The 24021-nt window shown below is 53.4% G+C and overlaps 6 protein-coding genes across 10 annotated transcripts; 2 read left to right on the top strand and 4 right to left on the bottom strand.

Annotated features, from left to right (window-relative positions):
• Positions 1-87: 87 nt before the first annotated feature.
• Positions 88-1932, bottom strand: LOC102525339 (lymphocyte antigen 6G6e-like). Its single transcript, XM_006215414.4, has 3 exons — positions 1673-1932; positions 878-1003; positions 88-751 (listed from the first exon to the last, which is right to left on the bottom strand). Exons 1-3 carry the CDS (start codon positions 1722-1724, stop codon positions 528-530), a joined length of 402 nt encoding a protein of 133 aa, XP_006215476.1. The 5' UTR covers positions 1725-1932; the 3' UTR covers positions 88-527.
• Positions 1933-3341: 1409 nt separating this feature from the next.
• Positions 3342-5030, top strand: LY6G6D (lymphocyte antigen 6 family member G6D). The gene is made up of 3 exons (XM_006215333.4): positions 3342-3396; positions 3494-3640; positions 4698-5030. Exons 1-3 carry the CDS (start codon positions 3342-3344, stop codon positions 4919-4921), a joined length of 426 nt encoding a protein of 141 aa, XP_006215395.1. The 3' UTR covers positions 4922-5030.
• Positions 5031-5790: 760 nt separating this feature from the next.
• Positions 5791-8847, bottom strand: LY6G6C (lymphocyte antigen 6 family member G6C). Its single transcript, XM_006215335.4, has 3 exons — positions 8373-8847; positions 6906-7016; positions 5791-6460 (listed from the first exon to the last, which is right to left on the bottom strand). The coding sequence occupies exons 1-3, from the start codon at positions 8422-8424 to the stop codon at positions 6246-6248; spliced, it is 378 nt and encodes a 125-aa protein (XP_006215397.1). The 5' UTR covers positions 8425-8847; the 3' UTR covers positions 5791-6245.
• A 164-nt stretch (positions 8848-9011) lies between these two features.
• On the top strand, positions 9012-12997 carry MPIG6B (megakaryocyte and platelet inhibitory receptor G6b). Of its 4 annotated transcripts, none has more exons than XM_072945345.1 (6): positions 9012-9568; positions 10013-10360; positions 10523-10607; positions 10950-11008; positions 11138-11217; positions 11347-12997. In XM_072945345.1, exons 1-6 carry the CDS (start codon positions 9547-9549, stop codon positions 11449-11451), a joined length of 699 nt encoding a protein of 232 aa, XP_072801446.1. In that variant the 5' UTR covers positions 9012-9546; the 3' UTR covers positions 11452-12997. The 4 variants fall into 4 exon arrangements, with proteins under 4 accessions (XP_072801446.1, XP_072801447.1, XP_072801448.1 ...); XM_072945346.1 differs by having other exon boundaries at positions 11119-11217; XM_072945348.1 differs by lacking the exon at positions 9012-9568 and adding an exon at positions 9575-9818.
• A 304-nt stretch (positions 12998-13301) lies between these two features.
• DDAH2 (DDAH family member 2, ADMA-independent) lies at positions 13302-16656 on the bottom strand. 2 transcript variants are annotated; one of them, XM_006215337.4, is made up of 7 exons: positions 16427-16656; positions 15227-15587; positions 15015-15114; positions 14817-14890; positions 14501-14620; positions 13814-13963; positions 13302-13619 (listed from the first exon to the last, which is right to left on the bottom strand). In XM_006215337.4, exons 2-7 carry the CDS (start codon positions 15521-15523, stop codon positions 13503-13505), a joined length of 858 nt encoding a protein of 285 aa, XP_006215399.1. In that variant the 5' UTR covers positions 15524-15587; positions 16427-16656; the 3' UTR covers positions 13302-13502. The 2 variants fall into 2 exon arrangements, with proteins under 2 accessions (XP_006215399.1, XP_015104274.1); XM_015248788.3 differs by lacking the exon at positions 16427-16656 and adding an exon at positions 15828-16302.
• Positions 16657-16969: 313 nt separating this feature from the next.
• On the bottom strand, positions 16970-22342 carry CLIC1 (chloride intracellular channel 1). Its single transcript, XM_006215338.3, has 6 exons — positions 22070-22342; positions 19827-19936; positions 19504-19629; positions 19238-19344; positions 18349-18530; positions 16970-17362 (listed from the first exon to the last, which is right to left on the bottom strand). The coding sequence occupies exons 1-6, from the start codon at positions 22106-22108 to the stop codon at positions 17201-17203; spliced, it is 726 nt and encodes a 241-aa protein (XP_006215400.1). The 5' UTR covers positions 22109-22342; the 3' UTR covers positions 16970-17200.
• Positions 22343-24021: the final 1679 nt, after the last annotated feature.

Genomic DNA, 24021 nt, shown 5'->3' with positions numbered 1-24021 from the left:
TGTGTGTGCTCGTGCACACACACACACACACACACACACAGGCGTTTCCGGACTCCCAAGACAGCATTTTTATTATGTATACTCTTCCTAGCTCTCCAAGCCCTCCTTCCTGAGTTCCTGACCTACTAAATTAAACTTTCCTAACAGAACTCTCTTCCCCACCACATCTGGTGGCCCTTCAATCCCCTTGCCTGGGACCCCCAGCTCCATCAAACACTTGCCTTGCCAGAAGGCTGGGGCTGACAGAACACATCAGCAGTGGGCATCTAGAAAAGGCCGAAGATTCAGAACAGGTGTTCTTTATGAGGCTGGGCTCTGGGCAGGAACTGTGGGCCAGGAGGGGCTGGAGCAATGACTGTAGGAATCAGGTCTTGTGGGGGGTCTGGGAAGCTCTTGGGACCAGGGATCTGAGGTCTCTGTACAAAATCAGGTTCTTGGCCAAATCTCGCAAGTGTCTGTACAGGTGTTCCCAGGGCTATGGTGATGGTAGAGGAGTCCTGTGTTGACGGCTGTAGGTCTGTGAGAGGCTAGTGGAGAAGGTGGCCTCCCCAGGTGAAGCTGGCCATGAGGATGAGCAGGGTGATGAGGAGGCAGCTGGGGAGCCGCTGCAGGGTGGTGGCCGCATTGCACAGGTCCTGCTCACAGCAGTGGTGCTGCAGAGAGTAGGAGCGCTCCCAGTAGGTGGCATGGCCCTGCAGAGGGCACTGGGCCCTTGGGAGGCAGCCTTTCCGCTGGATGACCTCACTCTGCTCTGTGGGACAAAGGGAGAATGCTGAGGCTTGGGCAGGAAAGAGGCAAGGGCCAGGAGGCCACAGGAAAGACAGGATGGATGGCAGTGGGGAAGACCTGGAGAAGGTCCACTGGACCAGAATCCTACCTGAGGTACCAATGCTGATGCCACAAACTTCATCATCCTGACACTCGGTGGGAATAGGGTAGCAGGGTTTGGCGAAGTTGCAGGTGTAACAGCGGAGCCGTCCCTGGGCAGAGGATGTGGTGAGACCTGTGAGGTCGATGGAGACCAGGCAGGGAAGAGAGGCAAACAGGACAGTGAGAGGCTGAGCCCAGATCTGGGAATGGGATGCAGAGAGAGGTGATACACAAAATAGGAGAGGGAAGCGTGAAATGGAGAGAAAAGCAGACAGAAGTAGAAAAAGAGACACAGAGAAGGGAGGGGAGACAGTGCCAGAAAAGAAAAAGACACAGAGGCAAGAGGGATACAGGGAGTGAGAGAGATGCACAAATATGAACAGAAGCCAAGAGACTCAGAGATGAACACAGAGAATGATACAAAAAACCAGACGGGATGGGAGAGGGATGGCAGTGAAGAAGTTAAGCAGATGGTGCCAAGTCAGATGGGAAAATAGGAATTAACATTGACCAAGGGGCCCAGCCAAGAAGCAAGAGGTGAGATAAGGGGCATGTCAAAGACGCCACAAGGAAGAGACAGTTATTCTCAAATGTCTTTGAAAAGAAACTTCTTTGTTTCACCTCATTAGACTGGCCAGAGACTGTTCCAAGTATCTCTTCTTTCCAAAGCCCCTACAGCTCTCTCCTTGGCATCTCTCAGCACACTCCCCAGCCCCCTCCCCAGCCCTCAGGCTCCTCCACAAGCCCCTGCCACCACCGGACCCTGCCTCTAGCCCCCAAGGATTCCCCAGCTCACCCTTACCCAGTGCCCCACCAAGAAACAGAATGCAGAAGAAGATGCTGGAGGTGCCCATGGCTGGACCCGGGGCTCAGGAGTCTGGGAGAATGTGATCTGTACCCTGAGATCTGAGAGTTGGAGAGTTGGAGCATCTGAGCAAGACAGGGAGGGACCAGAAAACAAACACACCTAGGGAGTGAATCTGTGGGGGACGGAACTGGGAACAGATTCAGCAGCCTGACACAGCAGGGGCCCTGGCCCCACTGCTCTCACATCCTCCCTGCCTCCTACTGGAGTCTGCTCTTACCTTGAGGATCTTCTCTGCTCTTAACGTTTGCCTGTTACTCTTAGCTGCGTCTGCCGCTCCTGAGTGGTGTCTGTCAGTGTCTGTCACTTCCCCTCCTACTCCTCTCCCTCCCTCCCCTTGTCTCAAGCTGTTCTCTGCTCTCTCCCAGTTTTTGTTTCTTCGTGTTTTCCCCTTCTGTGTATTTAAGTCTCTCAAGGTCACTCTCCTAAACAGCCTGGGCCCAGATCTGTTTGCGCATGGTATTTGAGTGTGGAATCAGCAACCCCCAACCCCGCAACCTGCACACACAAAGCCCAGCTGCAGCTGCGCAAGGGAGGACCCCACCCAGCCTCTGATCCCTTTGATCTCCCCAAGCCTTAACATTGCTATCCCATAATTATCTCTCCCGGCTTTACTACATTGGAGGAAAGAATTAATTATGGGTGGGGCCAGAGGGACTGATGTGTTTCCACTGGGGCAGGGGTGAGGGGGTCAGAAAGACTAGGAAGGAAGGCAGGGATAAGCTCTGGAGCAGTGGTGGGGCGTGTGGTAGAGTCTGGAAGACTGGGGCTTGAGAGTCTGGGGAGAAGAGCCGCATCTAGGGAATCAGGGCAGAATGTACCAGGAGGAGTAAGAGGCAGACTGGGCTGGGGGAATGTGAGAGGGGGTGAGACAGAGGACACCCAGGTATTTGTTAAACAGCAGTTTTCAAAAACATTTTTCATCTCAGAACCTCTTTACACTCAAAAATTACTGAAGACCCCAAAGAGCTTTTCTTATGTAAGTTATATCGCTATTTGTTATACTAGAAATCGAAATAGAACAGTGTGATAGGTTTATTTAAAAATTTAAAAATAAAAAATAAAAATAAAAAACCAATAAACCTATTACATGTTAACAAAACATGGTTTTGTGAAAAATAGCCTCTTACCCAACAATACAGTAAGAAGAGTGGCGTTGCTTTATCCTTGGGAGAATCTATTTAATGTCAGGCTTAATAGAAGAACCAGAAGATGACTGGGTTTTCACATCTGCTTCTGCATTCAACCTGCTGGGATGCGTTATTTTGGTTGAGGTTATGGTGAAAATCTGACCTCACACAGATAAGTCGTTGGAAGACTGTCGAGGACCCTCTCAAAGGGTCTTAGAGACCCCCAGGAGTTCTGGGGCCACCGTTTTAGAACTGTTTCTGAGGTGGAGGAGTTTGAGGACTTCAGAGGAATGTGGGGACTCCTGTGGGGGCCCCTCCCTGACCCCATTGGGGCCCCGGTGCATGCTGGGGGAGACTCTTTCCTCCCCTTTTATTGCCCTATAAAGCCCAAGGCCAGGGGGATAAAAGGCTGGCAGAGCAGGGCCAGGGAGGGGGGTGGGAGGGAGGGAGAGGCGCTCTGGACACAGGCAGACACGATGAACCCCCTATTTGTCGGGATCCTACTCAGCACCCTGCTGGGGGCTGCCTTGGGTAAGGAGGCAGCCCAGGCGCCTCTCACACAGGCCGGTCCCCTTCTGCCAGCGGCTCCCTTGAGAGCCCAGGTCCGGCACCTCTTCTCTCCTGCCAGGAAACCGCATGCGGTGCTACGACTGCGGTGGAGGCCCCAGCGGCTCCTGCCAAGAGACCGTGACCACTTGTGGAGAGGGCGAACGCTGTGGCTTCCTGGAGCGCAAACCCAAAGGGGACGTGGGACAGACCAAGCTGTCTGGAAACCGTGAGTCCTCAGTTTCTCCCCCTTCCTCCCAGCCCCTCCCTGCCTCCAGCCCATCCCTCAGTCCTTCTGGCTTCCAGAACCTTCCAGGCTCAGTCTGGCTCTGGGCAGATGGTGCCATTGTCGGAGTGGAGCAGTCTGTAGCCCCTTCTGGCTCCTGGCGCCGAGCCCCGGAAGCCCGCCATCTGTGTAGCCCCACCTCCCTCCTTTTGACTCTCCAGAATCTCATAGGCCCATTCACTCACAAATGGTTGGAAAAGCTGTGTCCCTTGAAGGACCAAAATATTCAACCAAACTTCAAATTGCAGGCATCAGTTAAGGATCCCAGAGGGGTGTGTGTGTGTGAATTTTAATTTTAATTAATTGATTAATCAATTTTTGGTTGAGGGGAGAGGATCCAAAGCACTGGGTCCTGCCTACTGCTCCTGGAGCAGCCCTCCACCCAACTTTTAATTTTGAAATAATTTTAGATTGACAGAAAAGTTGAAAAAATAGTACAGAATAGTACTGTATATTCTTCACCCGGCTTCCTCAAATGTTAATATCTTATAAAGCCATAGTACAATTAGCATAATCAGAAAATAACACTGGTACAGTACTACCAGCTACTCTACAGACCTTACTCAGTTTAGCTGGTTGTCCCACTCATGTCCCTTTTCTGATACAGAACCCAAACCAGGAGCCCACATAGCACTTAGCTCTCATGTCTTCTTAGTGACATTTCTGAATCTTCCTTTTTTTCCCCCATGATCTTGACACTTTTGAAGAGTCCTGGTAAGTTACTTTATAGAACATCCTGCAATTTGGATTTATCTGATATTTTCTCATGATTAGATTGAGCTCATGAGATTTGGGCAAGAAATGATGTTGGTCCCTCTCAGTGCATCCCATCAGGGGATTCACAGTGTCAACGTGTTAACTGTGATCACTTGGTTTCGGGGAGGTGTTTTTTGAGGGGGCAGAGGATCCCTTTGGGCTCCTTGAAGTCACATCTGCTCTGCCGCAGAAGGCAAGTCCTCAAGCCAGGTGTCCAACACCCCAGTGTCATTCTCTCTCTCAGCCTCAGTGACCTTGATTCATCATCATCCAGCCTGCGTGGCGGCCCATCATTGCAATCGAGTGGAAACAGAAGTGGTGGGAGAGGTGACTTATACGACCCACAGGGACTGCTGCGTTGGAGACCTGTGCAACAGTGCTGTGGCAAGCACTGCGGCCCCTGCATACCTCTTGGCCGCAGCGGCCACCACCCTGGTCTGGCTCCTGCCGGGACTGTGGAGAGGGTAGAGGGAGCCGGGGAAGGGAAGGGAGCAATGGAGCAAGGGAACTAAGGCACTCTGAAGTGAGAAGACAAACACTCCTCTTTGAGCCATTAAAATCTATCGACCACTCTAAAGCTGACTGGAAAATTCCATCTTTTGTTGATGGGAGGGCTGAAGGAGTGATATGGGGTCATCTAGGCTTGAGTTTAGGGGTCATCAAGGATCAGTGGACTTAGTTACAATGGTGCACTTCTCAGCCAACTAAACCCCAAAGGACAATGGAGAATCTGCCCTAAGTGGCTTCTACATCCTGTTGCTAGAGAGAATCTTCCTTAGCAATGAGGATAACTGAGAGGAGCAGGCTCTGGGCTGAGTGGGGGCCACCAGGAATCAATGAGCCTGGTTGTCTGGGCTTGTTCCCCTTTCCTCCATTTGCAACTTAGCTCCCAGTATGGCTATTTTGGATTGAGAAAGGAAATGTGCCTCACTTACCTGGCCAGGAGGCCTCTGACTCTAACCTGAGGGAGTGAGGCCTGGCAAGAGGGTCCCATGTCCCATCCCCATGCAACTCTCCTACCTTTTCTGGGGATCCCTCAAGCCAGGCTGTACCTCCTTCTTGACAGTACATCAGAGGTATGGCCTAAATTTAGGATAAGGATTGCTTCTCCAAACACTGGGAGCTGTATGCCACCCCCAGACACTGGAAGAGGGATGGAGGCCTGAAAAACCTGTTTCTCCTTTTGTCGCAGCCCAGCCTCCCAGAAAAACTCCCTGAGGGGTTCTTTGATGGGGGTGAGGTCTGAGAGTGTTATTTCCTGGTGGGGTGGGGTGGGGTGGGGGGTGGGGTGGGCGGCTTTTCTGTCAATAGATCTTCTGACAAAAATGCACAATTGATCAGATACAGACATTTATTACTCAAAATGGAAAGGGGTGAGAATGAGGCTGGGGCACGTATGACAGCCAGGGTGTGGGGAATCAGCTCATACAATGAGGTCATCAGGTCCTTCTTGGGAGCCTTCACTGGGGACAGGGCAGAACCCCCATTTCCAGCCCAGATTCCAATCCCTCCCCAAGGAGGGCATGGGAGTGTGCAGGAGGCAAAGGGGGGAGCCCTTTTAGGGGGCCATGGAGGATCTGGGGTGGTCTGAGGGAAATGGGGAAGGACTCCGGAAAAGCAGAGTGGAGGGTGTGGGGTGGAAGGATGGAGCGGGAGACCACTGTCTAAGCAAAGAAATGTGAAGGGTCTGGAGGGTTGCTTTTCCGAGCAAAGGGAAGCAGAGGTTACAAAGACAGAAGAAGAGAGGCTCAGGCCAAGGCAGGTGGGAGGAGGGGCAACCACAGAGTGGATTTCAGTGCAACAGCCAGAGGCCAAGGACAGCCAAGGAGGTGACAAGGACAAGGGCCAGGGCCGGGGTGGGCCGAGGGGCTGGGCTATTGCAGTTGTCCTTGTTGCAGCAGGTAGTGTTATAGGTCAGGCCCAGCTTGTGGCTGGTTTGGTTGAAGGCCTCCCGACAGGGCTCTTCTGGTGTGCCGCAGCGGAGATTGGAGAAAACCCACATCTTACCTGGGGTTAGAAGTGGCCAGTGGAGCCAGTTAAGGTGGGCACCTGGCATGCCTGTGTCCACTTTCCCACCCCTGCACCCCACCCAGGCTTCCTTCCTTCCCAACTCTGCCCCTGGCCGTGCCCTTCTGAATCTCTTCTCAGTCTAACCTCCTGCACTTCCTTACTTTGCCCCATCACCCCAATCCTGGTCCTATCACTTGCTGGCCATGAAGTCTTGGACCAGTTACTGTCTCTTTCTGAGGCTGTTTCCTCAGTAGAACAATAGCAGCACATCTTAGGGTTGTCATGACCAGAAATTGAAACAATCCATGTAAAGACACGGAATGGTGCCTGGCGCACAAAAGTCCTTGGCCAATTACCATCATTGCTATAATTCTCTGTTCCACCTCAGCCCCAGCCATAGTCTCCCACTGGACCCCTCTCCCTACTAGAGAAGGGATGTTACCGAGATACACATTTGTTGTCAGGCATTGGTGTCCTGGTTCCAGGCGGCAGGACTGCCGGTCCACGCAGCCCAGCACAGGGACCTTGTAGCAGGAGTGACAGCGAATGTCAGCTGGGAAGACAGAAGTCATGCTGAGGTGATGGAGCTTCTGACTCACCTAGGGATGAGCCGAGCTGGGAGATAGGGTGGAGAAGAGCCAAGTAGGTGTTCTGACCTGTTTGGTCTGCTAGGGATGGAGCAGGTGAGTGACGCAGAAGTGGAAGTGGGTGAGGGTGGAGTTGTTGCTCTGTGAATAGCCTGCACCCTAACATCTTTCTTCACCCCACCCCACCTGGAGATGAGTCAGGAGGAGCAGAGTTACCAAGAAAAACATGGGGCTGGGGAGGGACGGAATGTGAGCCTACCACAGGGAAGGAATGGAGGAGGTGAGGGAGAAGATGAAGGAATGCAGAAGACATCACAGATGGAGTCTTGAAACAGGAAGAAATATAAAAAGTAAAAACCATGGCGTTACAACACTTGCAGAAATGGCTTGGAACTTGAGGTGGGCAAGAAAGCCACCGGAGGCCAGCTTTAATAATTTAACCTTCAACCCAGGGGTGGCCAAGAGTGTGGGAAGAAGAACCAGACCTGAATGGAACCCTCCCAACCCAGCAGCTCTCTGACAGAAAGGAATAATATCTGGGAGACAGATCATCGGAATCCATCTGAGCACTTTACCGAAATGGAAGGATGAGGGCAGAAGATGACACCTCTTAAAGTTTCTGCCTCAGCTGATTTAAGGTTTGAGTGAAGAAAGGGTTCAGTCTATGGGTGGAGGATCCTGGGACTGCAACTCAGGAAAACCTACCTCATCTGGGGGTGAGCAGCCCCGGTATTCCCTCCCTAGAAGGCTGGGGAATCTCCCTGGTTCTCTGGGAGGTTCTGAGGGGCCACTGGAACCCTCCAGAAAGCTTGTGTCCCTGGGGGTATGCACCCCAGGGAGGAGCAGAGCGTATCAGGAAAAGCCACTGCTTGAAGGACTGAGCACAAAGTCCCTGATGGAGTAGAAGGGAGGATGGAGAGCAAAAGAAGTCCCAGACTGCATGTCTAGATTTCTGAGAGAACACCCTGCTGAGTGCAGGTGGTGAGAGGAGGAAGCAGGTAAGCTGCATCCTAGAGAGTTTCATTATTGGAATGGGGCTGGCAGGGGAACTGGAGAGCAGAGTTTCCAAGAAGGAGTGGGGAACAGGGGAACTGGAACCCTGGGCAGGTTAAAAGAGTGGGTTTTGGTGGGGAGGAGTCTGAAGGATGGAGACTGGAGTCCTTGAGAAATGGAGCAAGGACTCTGTCACAGGGTCAACTGAGCCAGTTGGGTCTGGGGGCACTGGGGATCTTGAGTTGTGGGTAGTGTAGGGCAGTGGCTGGGACAGGGTGTGGAAGTCCTGACCAGGTGAACCAGGTCTTTGGGGGCCCCCAGGTGCTCACCTGAGACCCAGCAGAGCACAGCAGACAGGATGAGCAGCAGAAAGCCCTTCATGGTGAGCGTCTTGAAAGTGGTAGTGGTAGCAGCAGCCGACAGAGTAGAATTTCCGGGTTGGGTTCTGGGAGTTGAGTGGCCTTTTTGGAATTTATAATTCCAACGGTCCCTCCCTTTCCTGACTCTGGTGGCCCCTCCCTCCCCATTTAGGGAGGGGCTAAGCAGGGCCCAGTGAGGGAGTGGGGATGGGGATGGGAGAGAGAGGTGGGGAGGGTAGGTGCACTAGTGGCCAACTCCATTTTGGTTCTTGGTTTCAGTCCAAGACACACCCTCCTGGCCCCCAAGAGTAATATCCCCTCCTGCCTAGTCCTCTGAAGAAGTATCACCAAAGGCCCCTGTGATGTTACAGTGGCTGTGGTGGTAGCATCTGCTGGTTCCTGAGAAATGAACAATGGGGTATGGCCCAAGCTGAGTGCCAAATTTAATCCCCGGTGGGCATTTGTAGGGGCATGTGGGCAGAAATTGAGCACCAAATTAACCTCATTTCAGCCCCTACTTGGTCTTCCCAACCCCTGCTCAGCCACGGGATGAAGGGTTTGTGATGTCACCAAGGACTTCTGTGATGTCATAGCAGCAGAGGCATGGGATGGAGCTGCCTGCTAAGGAAGGGTTGCCTCAGGCCCCCTGAAGGTTCTCAGGTCCTGGCTCTGGCTCCACTTGGGCTTGGCCTGGACTTGGTTGCTCCAGTCTGGTGAGGGCTGATGAAGTCCTGGGTGTGGGACTTTGCACCTGCTCCAAAGCACCTCCTCAATCAAAACCTGCCAATTTGGACGCGGCACTAACGGCTGGGAGGGACAGCGTGGGCACAGAGAGGTGAGGTAGCAGCTAAAATAAGAACAGAAATGGTAATAATGGCAAGTACATAGTGCTCCTATGTCTCAGCCATTGTTCTAGGCATTTTCGGTGTATTACTTAATTCTCACAATACTCTACAAGGTAGGTGTTTTTATCCCCATTTTATAGACGATGTCAACAAGCCCAGAGAAATTACACGACTTGTGCACATCATGCATCTAGTATATGGCAAAGTCAAGATTTCAACTCAGTGGGGATCTAGAAATCGTGGTGTATTAGGCACCTGCGACGCTGCAGCTGTTAAAGTCTGCGGTAGTGTTGGTGAAAATGGCCCCACTAGGAATTTTAAGTGAGCATTGGTTGAGGGCTATGAACTTGCCTGGGAAGATTCCCAGAGGGATCCGGGCAGCTGGTGGCCCCGCCCTCACCCCTTATCAGAGCCCCCAGACCTGCGGTCTCCCTGTCCACCCCCACCTCCGGTTTCCCTCCGGTGTCCTCCGCTGATTCATTCGCCGCCTCTTACCATCACATTCCAGCTATGGCCCTGGTTCTGCAGCTGCTACCGCTGCTGCTGTCGAGGGCCCACGGGAGCACCGGGGGTAAGCCATCCCGGGAAAGTCAGAATGGCGAGGAAGGACTGAGGCAGGGGGCGGGGATGACTAGGAGGAGTGGGATGTGTGTGGGAAGATCCGGGATGGCTGGAGAGCAGAAGGAACGAGAGGAGAGCAGACGTAAGTGAGGGGTCGTCTCGCCCTGTGGACTTTTCCTAACCACTACCTCTGGCCTCCCCTAGCTTCCCTGGTCGGCCGCCCTGGGGACAGGGTGAATCTCTCCTGTGAAGGGGTATCGCAACCCAGCCGCTGGGTCTGGGCACCTAGCTTCCCCGCCTGCAAGGGTCTGTCCAAAGGACGTCGCCCGATCCTGTGGGCCTCACCGAGCGGGACCCCCACCGCGTCTCCCGTTCAGCCCTTTGCTAGTCGCCTACGGACTCTGGACCTTGATATCAGGCGGCTGGAGCTGCTTCTGAGCACCGGGGATTCGGGCACCTTTATCTGCAAGGGCCAGCACCAGGGAGAGAGTCGAACGGTGCTTCACGTGCTGGGGGATCTGGCCAATTGCAGAGCTCCGGAGCCTACCCAAGGTAGGTCTAGGACTTCATATACAAGAGACTTAACCCGGACACACGACCCCGGCAGGGAGGGAGGCCGTGGCTGGGGATTCCTGAGTAGGAGACCTAGCTGTCCTCGCACCCTTGACCTTGGCATCCACCGCCACCCCGCCTCCAACATTCCCTTCGGGTCAGTGTATCCCCAGATCCTGATCCCGCTGCTAAGCGTTGGGTTGGTGCTGGGACTCGGAGCGCTGGGCTTGGTCTGGTGGCTGCGCAGGTGAGCACGAGGGGCGGGATTTCACCGGAGGCGGGAGGGGCAGGACCACAACTTTTGCAGACAAAAGCTTGATCTGGAGCCCTGGGGTCTGGTTTGGAGAAGAATGGAGGAGGTCAGAACTTGGCGAAGCCACGAGCTGGTGGGTGGAGCCCTGGCTAGGAAAGCGAGCTAGAGGCGGAGCAGGCTCAGAGCGTGGGCGGAACTATCTGTGGGGGTGGGGCTTAAATTGTTTTGTGGGTCTGAGCCTGCACCGAGCTGGTGGGTTGTTGTTGGTGAGTCCTGGGGCCCAGGACTAGCGAGACAAGACTGGTGGCTCTCAAATACTTTTATCCATCCTTACAGGCGCTCGCCCCCTCACCCACCCTCGCCCCCTCACCCGCCTCGACCGCTGCCCAGATTTGGTGAGACTAACTCCACCCCATTTTCCTTCTCCGCACATTCCCTACCCAATGCCGGAGTCTTAGCCCTTGCTGGGAGCAGACAAGTTGGTTACCTTCTCTCAATTCTTCAGCTCTGTCCCCCCCACATAGTTCCACTCGTGAAAGCCGAGCCCCAGAGGCCAGTAGAGGAGGAGGAGCCAAAGATTTCAGGGGGCCTGGATCAAGAGTCGGTAAGGGCTTGGGGATGGAAAGGAGGCTGGTCAGAATCCCTGGGTAAAGTGGATCAAGAAAGACAGAGGCCTGGATCCCCAAGGGAGTCAGACTTCTGAGACCCTCCTGCCTTCCTCCCCACCTTTCAGAGCCTGCTGTACGCAGACCTGGATCATATGGCCCTCAGAAGGCCCTGCCGACTGTCCCCAGTGGCCCCAGCTGATGCCTCCACCATCTATGCTGTTGTAGTTTGAAAGGAACTCCTTACTCCAAACCTCACAAGCTGGGGGCTCCCAGGTCTCCATAACCCTCCCCTTCTTGGCCCTTCACGTGGGAAAGGAAGACACTGTGAGATAGAAATGAGCACTAGACTGGGAGTCAGGAGAGCTGGGCTCCAGGCTATCCCTGTCACTGATCTTCTTCCTTCCTTACCCACAACTTTCATGTCTCCTTCACCACTGATTTCCTTTCTAGAGCTGATCAAGCCCTGCTTCCCCATGTTGAGATATCTACAACTCCTAGATTACTGCCCTCTCTCTTTCCCTCTCTCCGCAGTCAAGCTCTTTCCACCAGTGGCCTACACCTAGCTCTTCCATTTTCTTCAGTCAACTCCCACTGCTCACCCCCTCTCCATGAGATTGCCAGTGATGTCCTAATAGCTACACTCAGTAGACATTTTTTATCATTCATCTGGCTTGGCCTTTGATTACTCTCATCTTTAAGCTGTTTTTCTTTAATGTTGATATCTTCCTTCTGGAATCCTCTTCCTTGCTCTCTCTCCCCTACAGTATTCCCCACCATTCTAGGTTTGTCCCTGTCTTTATCTGCCTTCTCCCTCTTCTGGGACACTATGATCAACAGCCAGTCCTCAGCCTTCACCTCTGCAAACAACAGCCAGAACTCTTTCTAGCTCAGATCCCTGATATGGGATTGCCAAACTGTCCCTCAGACATCCCTGCCTGGCTGGCCCTAGGCATTTTGCACACAGCAGGTCCAAAACCCAACTCACCGTCATCTCCCAAGCCACTTACTTAATTTAACCCTTCCTCCTGTGCATTCTCTCTTGATCAACCCAGTTGCCTAAGCCAGAAACTGGGAGTCATGTACACCTCTCATTCCCACACAATTAACCAAGTCCTGCCTTTCTATTTTAATGTCACAGTCAAATCCACACCCTCTTCATGCCCAGTACTGCCACCTGAATTTCATCTCCTCGTTTCCTCCTTAGATTGCCCATAGCCCCACCTCATCCTCCTACCCTTGCTTAAGATCTTTCCCAGATGCTAACCTGCTCCTGACCGCCTGTGTTTCAGAACTGCAGTATTTCAGCTCTGGGTCCACAGTCCTCAGATTTGGGTACAAGGTGCTACAGCTCTCGACCTACTTTCCAGGCTTATCTCTGTCACTCACATGCATAGAACATGACAGCTGTAGAGAAAGTCTCCCCAGCCCCAAATATGCATTTGCCCAATGCAGTTCCTTCTTCCTAGATTAATTACCCTTTGTCTCCTTCCCACTGTATGCCTGGCTATTATTTATCCTCAGGACTCAGTTCAAGCATAGCCTTTTCTGGGAAGTGATCCCTGTCCCTCTTTGCCCATCCCTGCATACACTTTGATTTCCTAGAGGGTCCCCTTATTTCTCTCATAGCCTGCTGTGAATTGCTCCATTACAACCCATATTTCAATTTATAAGAAATTTTCATGTACCGTGAGTTCCCTGATATCAAGAGATTAACCCTTTTTGTATCACTGCTAAGCTTCAGTAAATGAGTGAAAATAAATGTCCCTGGAAATGTTATTTCCTCCTATGAATTACGGATGGACTGTTAATCTCCTATTCTCTGAATCATCTGACATTTAGATAAATGCAGTGGTTGATTCACTCGTATTTTCTCTTCTCTGCCCTGTATGTGCTCCCCACCACAGAAGTTCTGTCCTGTCCATTTTGTGGCCAAACACCTCTGATAGGGCTGGACCATGAGTTAGTGCCAAGAGAGGGTTTGATGAATGAAAGAGGCCTCCTTCCCAGCACTGACCTAACCTCAGGTTTCAGCCCTGCCCTTGTCCTTCTGCCCCAGTAAGACACCAGTCACAGCCCAGTCTAAAAGGTCAGTTCTATTTTATTAGTTCTTGGGGAAAGGACTTACCCAGTGGCCCCTATCCTTTTCGTTACATTATGCCCTCCCTCCATCTTGGGGCCCTCTCCCCACTACTACTGTTCACCATCCTCTATTGAATCCTCCTTCCCCTTCTACTCCTGTGCCACCCTACCCCTGGCCAGCCAGGACCCCAAGGCCAGGCTCTCAGCTGTGGGGGCGTGTGCTGAGCACCAGGCAGAGGGAGCTGAGCCCAGCGCCTGCTTTCTCCAGTTCTGAGCAGGACACAGGTACCAGGGTGACGTCAGAGAGCTTCTGCAGTGCCTGCAGGGAGGACAGTGTGTGGGGAGAAGGGAGTAAGACCCCAAAGCCCACAGCTAAGGCCCCCTTCCCACCAGCCAGCTCAGAGTGGCCCCACCCAGGCTTCTAGAGAAGGTCTCCCTCCTTTCTGCCACTAGGAAAGCCTGAGGCTCATTTCTCTGGTTGGTGGTGATGGTAGAGCTCCTGCCTTCTCTCACCTCCTGGCTGTTGGGCAGGTCCCCGCCTCCGCGGTGCAGGAGGAAAGGGGGCACACCAGGCATCCCAGGCCGCAGAAAGAGACAGTCAGCTGCTGCATCATCTGGGAGGGTCAGGGAGGCATAGGGGTGATCTGTCAACACTGCCATTGCCTAGGGGACAGGAGAGAGGAAGCATGCAAGGCTCAGAGCCTCTTCACAACTGAGTCTGACTGCCCAACCACTGCTAAGGGCTGAGGACAGAGTTAAATTATTGTGGAATAATAATGACAGCAAGCACATAGCACTTACTATGTTTCAGGCAGTAAGTGCTTTAATTAACTTTGCAGTTTTCACCTCAGACTCACATGCAGTTCTTTCCACGTGCTACCCTCTTCTCCCCTACTCCAGACCCGACCTGTCCCTCCTATCCATCCTTTAAGTCACAGCTTAGATGTCACTTTTGGGAATTTCTTGAAACTAGGGAAGACAATCTTAATTGCCCCTGTTCCTCGGTCTTCCAGCCCCCTGTCCCACATAGTAACTTCTTGTTTTCTCAGGTGTTTTCACACTGGATGGACAGCTCCGTGAGGGCAAGGGTTGGGGCTCATCCTCAGAGCCTCTCAGCTCCCCGCCTCCCAGGCCCGGGGCCACGCCCAGTTTCGTTGGCCGCGGACCAACCCGCCCCACCTCAGCCCTGCCCCTTCTCACCCTGACAGCCTTTTGGGCAGCATCGCTGCTACCGGCCACCACAGTGCGAGGTCCCCCCATGCCGCAGAGGCCACGCAGGTGGGCAGGGCTCGAGACCGGCACCGTGGAGACAGCAAAGTCCTAGCGGCGGGGGAATAAGGGAAAGTATTTAAGGGCGCGGGAAGGGTGAGGGGATACCCTCAAACACAGACTCAGCCTCTTCCTCCTCAGTGTCGCCCTAAGTCTCCCCTCGCCCCCGCCGCCGAGGCTCCTCCGGCCCCTATCTGCTCCATGCCCTCCCCGCACCCCTCTGCCCAAGGCGGGCCCTACTCCTCACCCGGAACGTGTCAGCCACGATCTCAGCTCCTCGGTGATTGGTCCACTTGGAGAGGCCTACGAAAAACTCCCGGCCTGAGCCCGGGGAGGCCGCCAGGTTTAAGGCGGGAGTGAGCTGGAAACAAGGCGCGAGATGGCCCAGTCTCCCAAAGTCTGCTTCCCTGTGCCAAGCCCTAGGGTGCAGGCACCCTAGCCTCACCAGTGAAGAGAACATCAGTGCCATCCAGCGTCGCGTTCTCGTCCCCCATCTCCACAATTCGGAGCCCCAGGTCCTGGAGGGCTTTGCGGACTCCATCAACCTTAGTGCAGAAGAGGGCGCGAGGCGGAGACATTCCCATCCCCATTCTTCCCTAAAGCCCTGGAGGCCCAGATCCAGTTTCCCCCTACCCTAACCCGCACCCAGGCGCTCACCTCCGGCCTGCGGGAGGGACTCCAAGGTCGCGTGATTAGGGCCGTATCCCCTTGGATCACAGCGGTGTCACCGAGCAGCGGTCCCAGCGGCAACGACTCTTCAGGAGGCAATTCTAACAGCTGCAGCCCTAATCGCTGCCTCAGTTTACCCCCCAGCACCCCGTGCTCCCTCTGAGCTTTGGCCAGGTCCAGAGCTGGGAGGCCGGCCCCTGCACCCTCGCCCGACGCCAGGCTCTCCGGGACCCCCCGGATCAGGGCATGGGAGCAGCGGCCCAGCCCCTCCCCTGGCGTCCCCATCCCATCCACACAGACGCCCCCTCCGGCCGCGCTGATTTCTTAGTTTTCTTTTTACTTCACCTGTCTGGGAGAAGAAAAAGAAAGGGGGGAAGCAGAGAAAGAAACATGCAGAAAAGTGTGTAGGGGGTGGTGGTTAAGAGCGCCCAGGTCTTCCTCCTGCCATCTCCGGGTGCCCCACCCACTCCACCCCACCCCCTCCAGACGTTCCTCTTCTGCCGACCCCACTCCACCCCACACCCTCGTGGGTCTGCTGCTTTAGGGGGAGTCCGAGGAAAAAGATCGGGATCCCTAATCTCCAAAACACCTGTTGCCCCTGCTCGGGGGCTTCGAAAGGTCCCTGCCAGGCGCCCCTCTTGGCAACCGCTAGGATGCGCTCACTCCCCAAAAATGTAGCGGCCCCGCCCCCTTAACCCTCAGCTGCTCGCTGCCTTAGGGACCCGACTTGTGGCGAGGGGCCCACAGAGGTTTTGGGTCAGGAGACAGCTGGGGAGAGTCAAGGCCTGGAGGATGGAAGTCCTAAACGTCCGAATGAGAAAGGGAGAGAGGGACAAGGAGGGAGGAATTAGAGACTAAGGAGTTAAACATCCTCTCTCCACCCCGACCGGTCACTCCGTTCCTACCGCGACCCAGTGTAAACCAGACTGAGTCCCGGAGGACTGGGAGAGGTCTAAAACGAAATCCGAGGGGCGGGGAAACCGGGGGCGTGGTTCTGGGGAGCCGGCGCCACTCTGGGCACCAGGACCCGGTCCCCAAGTCTTCTGATCTATCTTCCCCAAAGTCCACTCCCACTCAGCTCCGCACCCAAATATCGACCCTTCGCACTGTCCAGCACAAGCACGGGTCCCTCACCCCCAAACTCTGGCCCTCACATGATCCAAGGGCCACCTCCCACCCCAGACTCACCTCTAGCGGCCACCCCCACTCCTGCCGCTGTGATCTTGGCTGCGGCCCCACCCCCCTGAGGACAGAGTTGGTGAAGAAGAGTCCTAGTCTTCAAGCCTTGAGGGTTGGAGCTTTGGCTTTGAGGGGTCCCCGGGTAGGCGAGCTCAAGTACTACAGTGGGGCGGGGTCGCGACGATCTGGCGGCTCCGGGGCATTGTCTAAGCGGGACGAGGCGGGGCTCCTCGAGGTCACGCCCATTCCGCCCTGCTACGCCGCGCCCACTCTATCCGGACTGCGCCCCCCCCACCCCCGTCTTTGAATTCAGCCCCGCCCCAAGAGCGTTGCCCAGGCCCACCCAGATCTGACCGGCTCTTGCGGCTGGGCTGCAAATGCGACATGGAGCGCAAGACAGCTCAACGGTGAACCAGCACTAAAAATGGCAGCCCCATCACAAGCACCCCTCTTCTAAATTCCCGGCTTCTGCTCGGAGCTCAAGGTCACTTACCCACCCTTCATTCCATGTTACTCACACTTCAAGCCCCTTTGTGTAAAAACACTGAATTTTCCTTCTGTATTTTATTATTGAAATACATTGTCCTATCCGCCCGACCCCACAATAAAAATCTCACCCATATCCCCCATCCTTTCTCCTCATCACCCCACAGCAAGCCCTGCACCAGGATTCTCTGTACACCGGCCATTTTGGAGTGTGTCCATTGGGTAGCCATGTGGAAACAAACGATCCAGGGCCTTGATGGAGAAAATGGAGGTGGGTGAGGGAACCCCAGTAGGGACTTATTTGAGGGCCTTGGCCACTTGCTCATAGGCCAGCTCGATCTCCTCATCATCTGGACAGGTGGAGGCAAACTCTTCCCGAGCATAGGCATTGCGTAAGTAGCGATGCACTCCCCGAAACACATCAGGAATGGAGAATCCCCGGTACTTCTTACATACCACCTAGGGATGAGGAGAGAAAGACCAATAGGTTAGCCTCAGGGAAGCCACAATAGTTACCATGCTCTTGGTCTTTCCCTTATGCCAAGGCCTACACGATAAAATCCAGCCTCCTTGTCCAGGCATTCAAGTAATTCCACTCTCTGGTTTCTCTTCCTAAGATTCTTATCTCCCATATTAATCATCTTTGATGGGTTTTCTTAACTCCTCACTCTTGTAAACTCTTTAGCCTTCCTCTCCACTTAAATGAAATCCTGGCCATTTATAACCAGCCCTTTTCAGACCACCTCAGTCCATGGTGCTAGTTTTCCCCTCTTGATTTTGAGATATAACTCACAAACCACACACTTCTCCTCTTGAATTTCCATAGCAACTTATGTCTACTTTTCATTTGGCTTTTAACCATGTATTATTACTTAACTTTCATGTGAATGTTTTATCATCTCAGCTAGATTTCAAATTCCTTGAGGGCAAGGACCAATCACTCCAGATCTTCATGTCTTTTAGTGCCCAGTACACTGATGTTTAATACACAGTTCTGCAACAGACTGACACTTCAGTATCCCTTGTTTCACAAACTAAAGCATAGCATGAGCTCTGATAAAAACATGGGAACCAGCAGTGTTCATCTTCCACAAGAGGAAATGAAGGCTGAAGCTACAGACTTAAAGCTTTGATTTTTAGGAAAAGCCTGCTCTGTCTGATTTGGGGATTTGGCAATGACTGAGACAGGAAGAGCATTTTTGAAAGTAATACTGGGATGTGTTACTCTCAGCTGGTCTGTTTGCACTCACTTCTTGTATCATGGAATAGAATTCTCTCAAGTCTTACCAGCAAAGAATGCCAGGAAGGAATGGGGTGGTGTCTGCTATTAGAAATCATCCTAGTAAAGAAACCACCTTTGGAGCAGTTGTCATGGGAAGCCCATGTGGGAGCCCCTTAAAAAGCCATCCCAGCGACCACCCTCTCCTCCCACAATGACCACCCACCTGTACTATGTGGAGCTTTGGCAACAGGTTGCAGTCAGCCAGAGTGAGCTCATTGCCATCCAGAAACTTCCTCTGAGAGATGCCCTCATCCTCAGCACTGGTCTCATCCACTTCTTCTGGGAGGGGGGATGTCAAGTAATTGTCTAAAATTTTCAAGGCTTTCAGGAGCCCCTTCTCCAGATCTGTGCAAAAGAGAGAAGTTGGGAAGAACATTAGAAGGTCCAAGAAGACCCATGGGGGTACTGAATACTAATGGCGAGGCCAGTCCAAAATAGTAATTGCTAGCAGTAATGCAGTTCATTTTTTATGTGTTATTCTAAGAATTTTACACACAAAAACTCATTTAGTTCTCACATCAACCCAAGAAACAGGTATTGTTATTCTCCTATAGATCTGGAAGTGGATTTACAGAAAAGTTAAATGAATTGTCCCAAGTTACCCAGCTAGTAAGATTTGTACTCAGGTAGTCTGGATCTAGAGTCATTGTTTTTTGTTTGTTTGTTTGTTTTTAATGGAGGTACTGGAGATTGAACTCAGGACCCCCTGCATGCTAAGCATGTGCTCTACCACTGGGCTATTTCCCTCCTACCTAAAGCCATTGTTCTTAAGCACAATACTCTTCTGCCAGAACACAGGCCAGCAGTCAACCCAACTAATGTCCCCAGTGGGGCAGAAGAGGCTAGGGAACAAATGAGAGGAGCTTAAAAGTCACAGTCAATGAGAATTCAGGGAAATATGGGGGTTAAACAACGATAATGTGCAGGGTGGTGGTGGTGCAAGTTTGCCAACATCTGCTCCATTTCCCTGATATCTGGACTTCCAGGGGCCCCTAATCCATGGTTCTTCTTCATTCTTCCTAGGACTCAGGCCTCCAATCCACAAGACTCACTGTCATTGAGGGCTGGGTTTGAATTCTTTATGTAGGCAGAAAACTTGGCAAATACGTCCAGCCCAGCAGTGTTGGATTCGGGGTTCAGAGCTGCCAGCTTGGGGTACCTGAAGACCAATGGGAGAAACAGGATAAGAGCTCTTCTGAGAAGGAGCCTCAACAACCCTGCCCTAGCCCAACCACCATCTGGGTTTTCCATTTCTTCAATCATTCTCTTTCCCTGAGTCTCCCAGATTCCCCACTCCCTGTTCCGAGTTCCCCTATACCTAGGAGGGCACAGCACCGCCTCCAGAAATTCCTCAATCTTGTTGGTGTCTGTGTGCACTTCGGTGCCGTATAGCAGGAATGGAAGCTGCCCTCCTGGGCACAGCTTCTGTACCGTCTCAGTCCGCCTGGAGGAGAGACCCAGCATCAGGACAGGGAAAGGGGTTTGGGGAGAACCAGAAAGGGGAGGGGGAGGAATGTGGGAAGAGAAAGGGGCTCCAGATGGAGGGGAAAAGTGTTCAGCATGGAAGGACTCAGGTGGGTGACAGTATGTATGTGCATGTGTGTGTGCACAAGGGAACAAGTGGAACAGAAGTGGGCCTACCTCTTGGTGTCAACAGTGGTGACATTGAAGGTAACTCCCTTGAGCCAGAGCACCATGAACAGTCTCTGGGAGAAGGGGCAGTTCCCGATCTTGGCACCATCACTGCCAGCCTGGAAAGAAAGCCCCACTCCAAGGTTAGGCCTGGTGCATCCCACTCATCTCCAGGTCTTTCTCTGCATCTCCTGTTCCCAGACCTGTTTCCTGCCTCGTCATGACACATACTCAGTCTCACTGCTAAAAGCTCCCCCAGAACTGGGCTCTCCACCTGGGGGGCTAGATCAAACCCAAGGCGGATCAGTGAGAATTTTCTACAAAGGTAGGCTTCTGCTTCCCCAGAGAGTTGAGGACAGGTGGGAGGTAGGCAGAGGGAACAGGCTTCGGAGAACTTGGAGGATCTGGACCCTAGAGAGGGAAGACTAATGCTAGTGTAGTTTCCTCTATGCTATTCTAAGCACTTTACATACAAAAATTCGTTTAATTCTCACAATTTAACCCATGAAATAGTGCCTAGAGAGGGGCTTTGGGGAGGCTAGGGTTGTAGGCTAGAGGCCTGGATTCCTGGATTCCTGATAGGAATACAGCCTGAAGACAGGAGGGGTGGGGCAGGGCTCAGAAGCAGGAGGTCTGGTTCTCTATACCTCTGCCCAAGCAGTTTCTGGCAGCTGCTTGGGGAGGCAAGGGACTTAGGGCCTTTCCCTAGAGATGTGGAGGGCCTTGCAGAAGGGGGCTGCCCTCTAATTGGCAAGTGGTGACCTCATCCCCCAAGGGACACCTCCCCCTAGGTTGAGGGTGATTCATCTCACTGTGTCTCTGGTCTCAGCAGCTTCCTTCCTGGCGCGGAGTGGGGGCAGGGACCTGTGAGGCTGAGGCCCAAGCAGCAAAGGCCACCTCCCTCTTCCCTGGGCACTGCCGGGGTCTCCCAGTACAATTCCCCTAGTTCCAGATAATCCTCCCCATGCTGGACCCAGGGCTGGAGGAATCTCTGCAGCACAGCCTCACCCAGGAGTAAAAATAGCCCTTGAGGCCAAGTGTGAGAGGGAGGTGGGGACCACACCTAAGGGGGCGGACCCTTCATGGCTGCACAGAGAGGGAACGGCTGCCCAAGAAGCCCAAGCATAAAGGAGAGGGAGAAACCGGCAGGAACACACAAAGGCTAGATGAACGAAAGCAGGGAAGTGGAGAGAAAGGAGGCAGGAAAGTGAAGAATGGGGAAAATGTACAAACCGGGAGACACAGACAGAGAGGGAGGGAGAGGCATAGGGAAGAGGTCCAGGAAGGCAGAGAATGCAGTGAGAGTGGGGAGGGGAGAGGGGCAGAAAGGCAGAGACTGCCGCCTGCGGCTTCAATATGCAGATTCCATGGGACCACCACCTCTTCTAATCCACACTCGCCGAGAGGAGAGAGTTAGGGTGACCTTTTCTTCTGCTTCTATAACTTCAAACCCTAAGCATCCTAACCCTGCTCTCTTCCTCCTGCTCTGTCTCCCCATCTACCCTCATGGTAGGCACAGCTCAGCTCTCATCTCCTCGCCACCACCCTCCTCACTTCCCCAAGTCCCCAGGACGCTTGTTCACCACCCAATCACCTCTCCCACCCAGCTTCTAGAACTTCGCTCCCACTCTCCTGTCTCCTTTCATCCTGCCAATTCTTCCCAGTTCACCTAGTCCCACTCCCAGGCCTCCCTACCACACCCTCTTCCCTGAAACCTCCCTCGCCACAAACACACACACGCACACACGCACGCACACACACACACACACACACACACACACACGCCTCCAACTCTCTCCCACTACACCCCTCATCCTCTGATCTTCTCGCTGGGCCCATATCCTGAAGCTTCCTTCTGTGCCACCCAAACCCTGTAGGTTTCTGGCCGCCCCCGTCTCTCCTGGTCCCCCTATCAGCTTTGTCCTCCACCCCCACTCCCCGTCAATCTTCTCCACTCTGGAAACCCTCCCTTTTCTGTACCTTCCTGTCCTTTAGGCTGCTGGAAACTTGCACTTTTACAAACTTTGCAGAGTTGAACCTAGATTTCTCATTATCGACACACACGTCAATTGTCTTCCCCGCCCTAACCCCCCCCCAGTACCACACACCCCTCAAAGATTGCACGTGGGGTTGGGACTGGGGCTGGGGGTCAAAGAGGGAAGGGATTGGGAGTAAAGGTTGGAGCTGGGGAAAGGTGAGAGCTACCTTCTAGGAATTTGGAGGGGGGACTAGGGGCGGGAGGGTGTTCTTACCTTCACGAACAATTCGACCTGCGGTTGTTCTTCAGCCATGGTTGCGACGGGGACCAGGAAGCGACCGTCGCTGGGGGAACTGGGAGGGGCCGGGGCCGGGGCCGGGGCCAGGGAAGGCGGGTCTCACTGAAGAGAATCTCTCCCCTAGACCTAGGTCTGGCCCTTCAGCGCCGCACTAGCCCGATCAGACCCGCTCACACCAGACGCGGCCTCCCGACCGGTCCAGCGTCCTCCACACCCTAGCTCTGCCCCCTCCCGGGTCGGATCGGGGAGCCGCTGACTCACAGACCGCCCCGCCCTGAACTTGGGGAGGGGACCGGCGGGGGGCGGGACGATTCAGGGAGTGGGTCGGAAGGGAGATCCTCAGGTCTTCCAGATGATCGAGGAGGAGGGTATCGAGGAGAGGGAATCCTGGGAAGTTTGTTTCTCCGTCAGTCTCCCTGAACACAGAACTTTTTCTGCCTCAGTTTCCCTGCTTCACTCATCAGAGGACACGCTCCCTCCACCCTCACACAAGAAACCGGACACCCACTGCTTTAGCACGTCCCTGACGGCCCAGAGAGGGAATTATAGAAGGGAAAGGTGGTGGTTTATTCCTTTTTCCACCTTGCCTTCGGACTCCAGTCCAAAGTCTGGGTTCCTAGGACTGTGGTCCAGGAAAGGGACTTGGAAGTGGAAGCTGGGGTTGGGAAAAGCGTGGTGAAATGTAGGGCAGGGGCGGGGAAGGGAGATAATCAGGCTCGTGTTGGGGAAACAGGAAGCTGCCTAACCACTGGGGGAGGTCCGCTACCACTCAGTAGCCTGATCAGCCATCTGGGGCCCCTTCCTGTGCCCCTTGTCCTTTTTTCTCACTGACACGTTACCTTGGAGATAGGGTAGGAGCCTGGGGTTGTTGTGGCCCCAGGATAGCTCTGCCCTGATCCTAAGGGCTTGGTGGTAGCTAGTCCTAACAATGGGGAAAAAAGTGAAGATTAGACAGGATAGTGTGAGTGGAGTCCTTGGGGATACAATTAGAGAAGTAGGGAGGACAGAAGAATAGCTCTCTTCCTTCCCAATAACCTTAATTTTGGAGGTTCTAGCAAACTCTTTATGGTCTGTTGAAAAATAGCCCAAAAATATGTCCTCTGAACTGGACATAGGCCAGCCTCTACATCTGACTCTCTCTCCTATCTAACCATCTTTTTCCTCCCCACCACCTTCTGTCTAGCAACACACCTACAGTTTCAGAGAAACATAGTGGAGTGTAAGGACATAGGGGCAAAACAGGGCTAAAAACGTAAAGAAAGGGAGAGAGTTGGGGGAGGAGAGAGTGGAGGGAAGAGAGGTGCTCGAACCAGCAGTTAGTGGTTTCCTCTTATGCTTCCTCTTCTGTGGGTTTTCTCCTCCCTGCGGGAAGGCGTTTCTCCACCCCAAAGAAGGAATATATGTGGTGTTTGCTCCCTTGAATTATCACAGCTTATAAGGATGTAGAATGAGTCAATGAGTATGCATTTGTTGGGGGGGAGGAATCTCCTTTATGTGTGACCCTCAAAATCTGCACACAAGAGCTCTTTCATCTGAGGAAGGGAGGTCAAAGCAGAGCTACTACCTAGGGTCCTCTTCTGCTCCAGGTGGTCAATTTGCCCCACAAAAATCTCTCCTCTGGGAGAAGCCTCAGGCAAATGGGGCCAGCCCTGATCTCAAACAGGTTTGACAGCTTCTCCCCTGCCTCTTTTCCCTCCTACAGCTTTTTACAGCTAGAGCTGCCTTGATCATCAATATTGACTTTGGCTAGCTGGTATGGTTACCCACAAAGAATTTTGCCTTAATTTCCCACGTGACAGGGAATACTGCCCTCTCCTGGTGCCATCCATCAGTGCCTTATGGATTTGAAGCCAGGGGCTGTACCCCCAAATCCTGCATCAGAGAAGTTTCCCTCCCGTATTAATCTCCTTGCCTTTGCTTTTCTCCTG

The sequence above is a fragment of the Vicugna pacos genome, chromosome 20 (assembly GCF_048564905.1).
Source record: "Vicugna pacos chromosome 20, VicPac4, whole genome shotgun sequence".
NCBI classification, from domain to species: domain Eukaryota; kingdom Metazoa; phylum Chordata; class Mammalia; order Artiodactyla; family Camelidae; genus Vicugna; species Vicugna pacos.
This window is presented reverse-complemented; position numbering and strand designations above follow the sequence as displayed.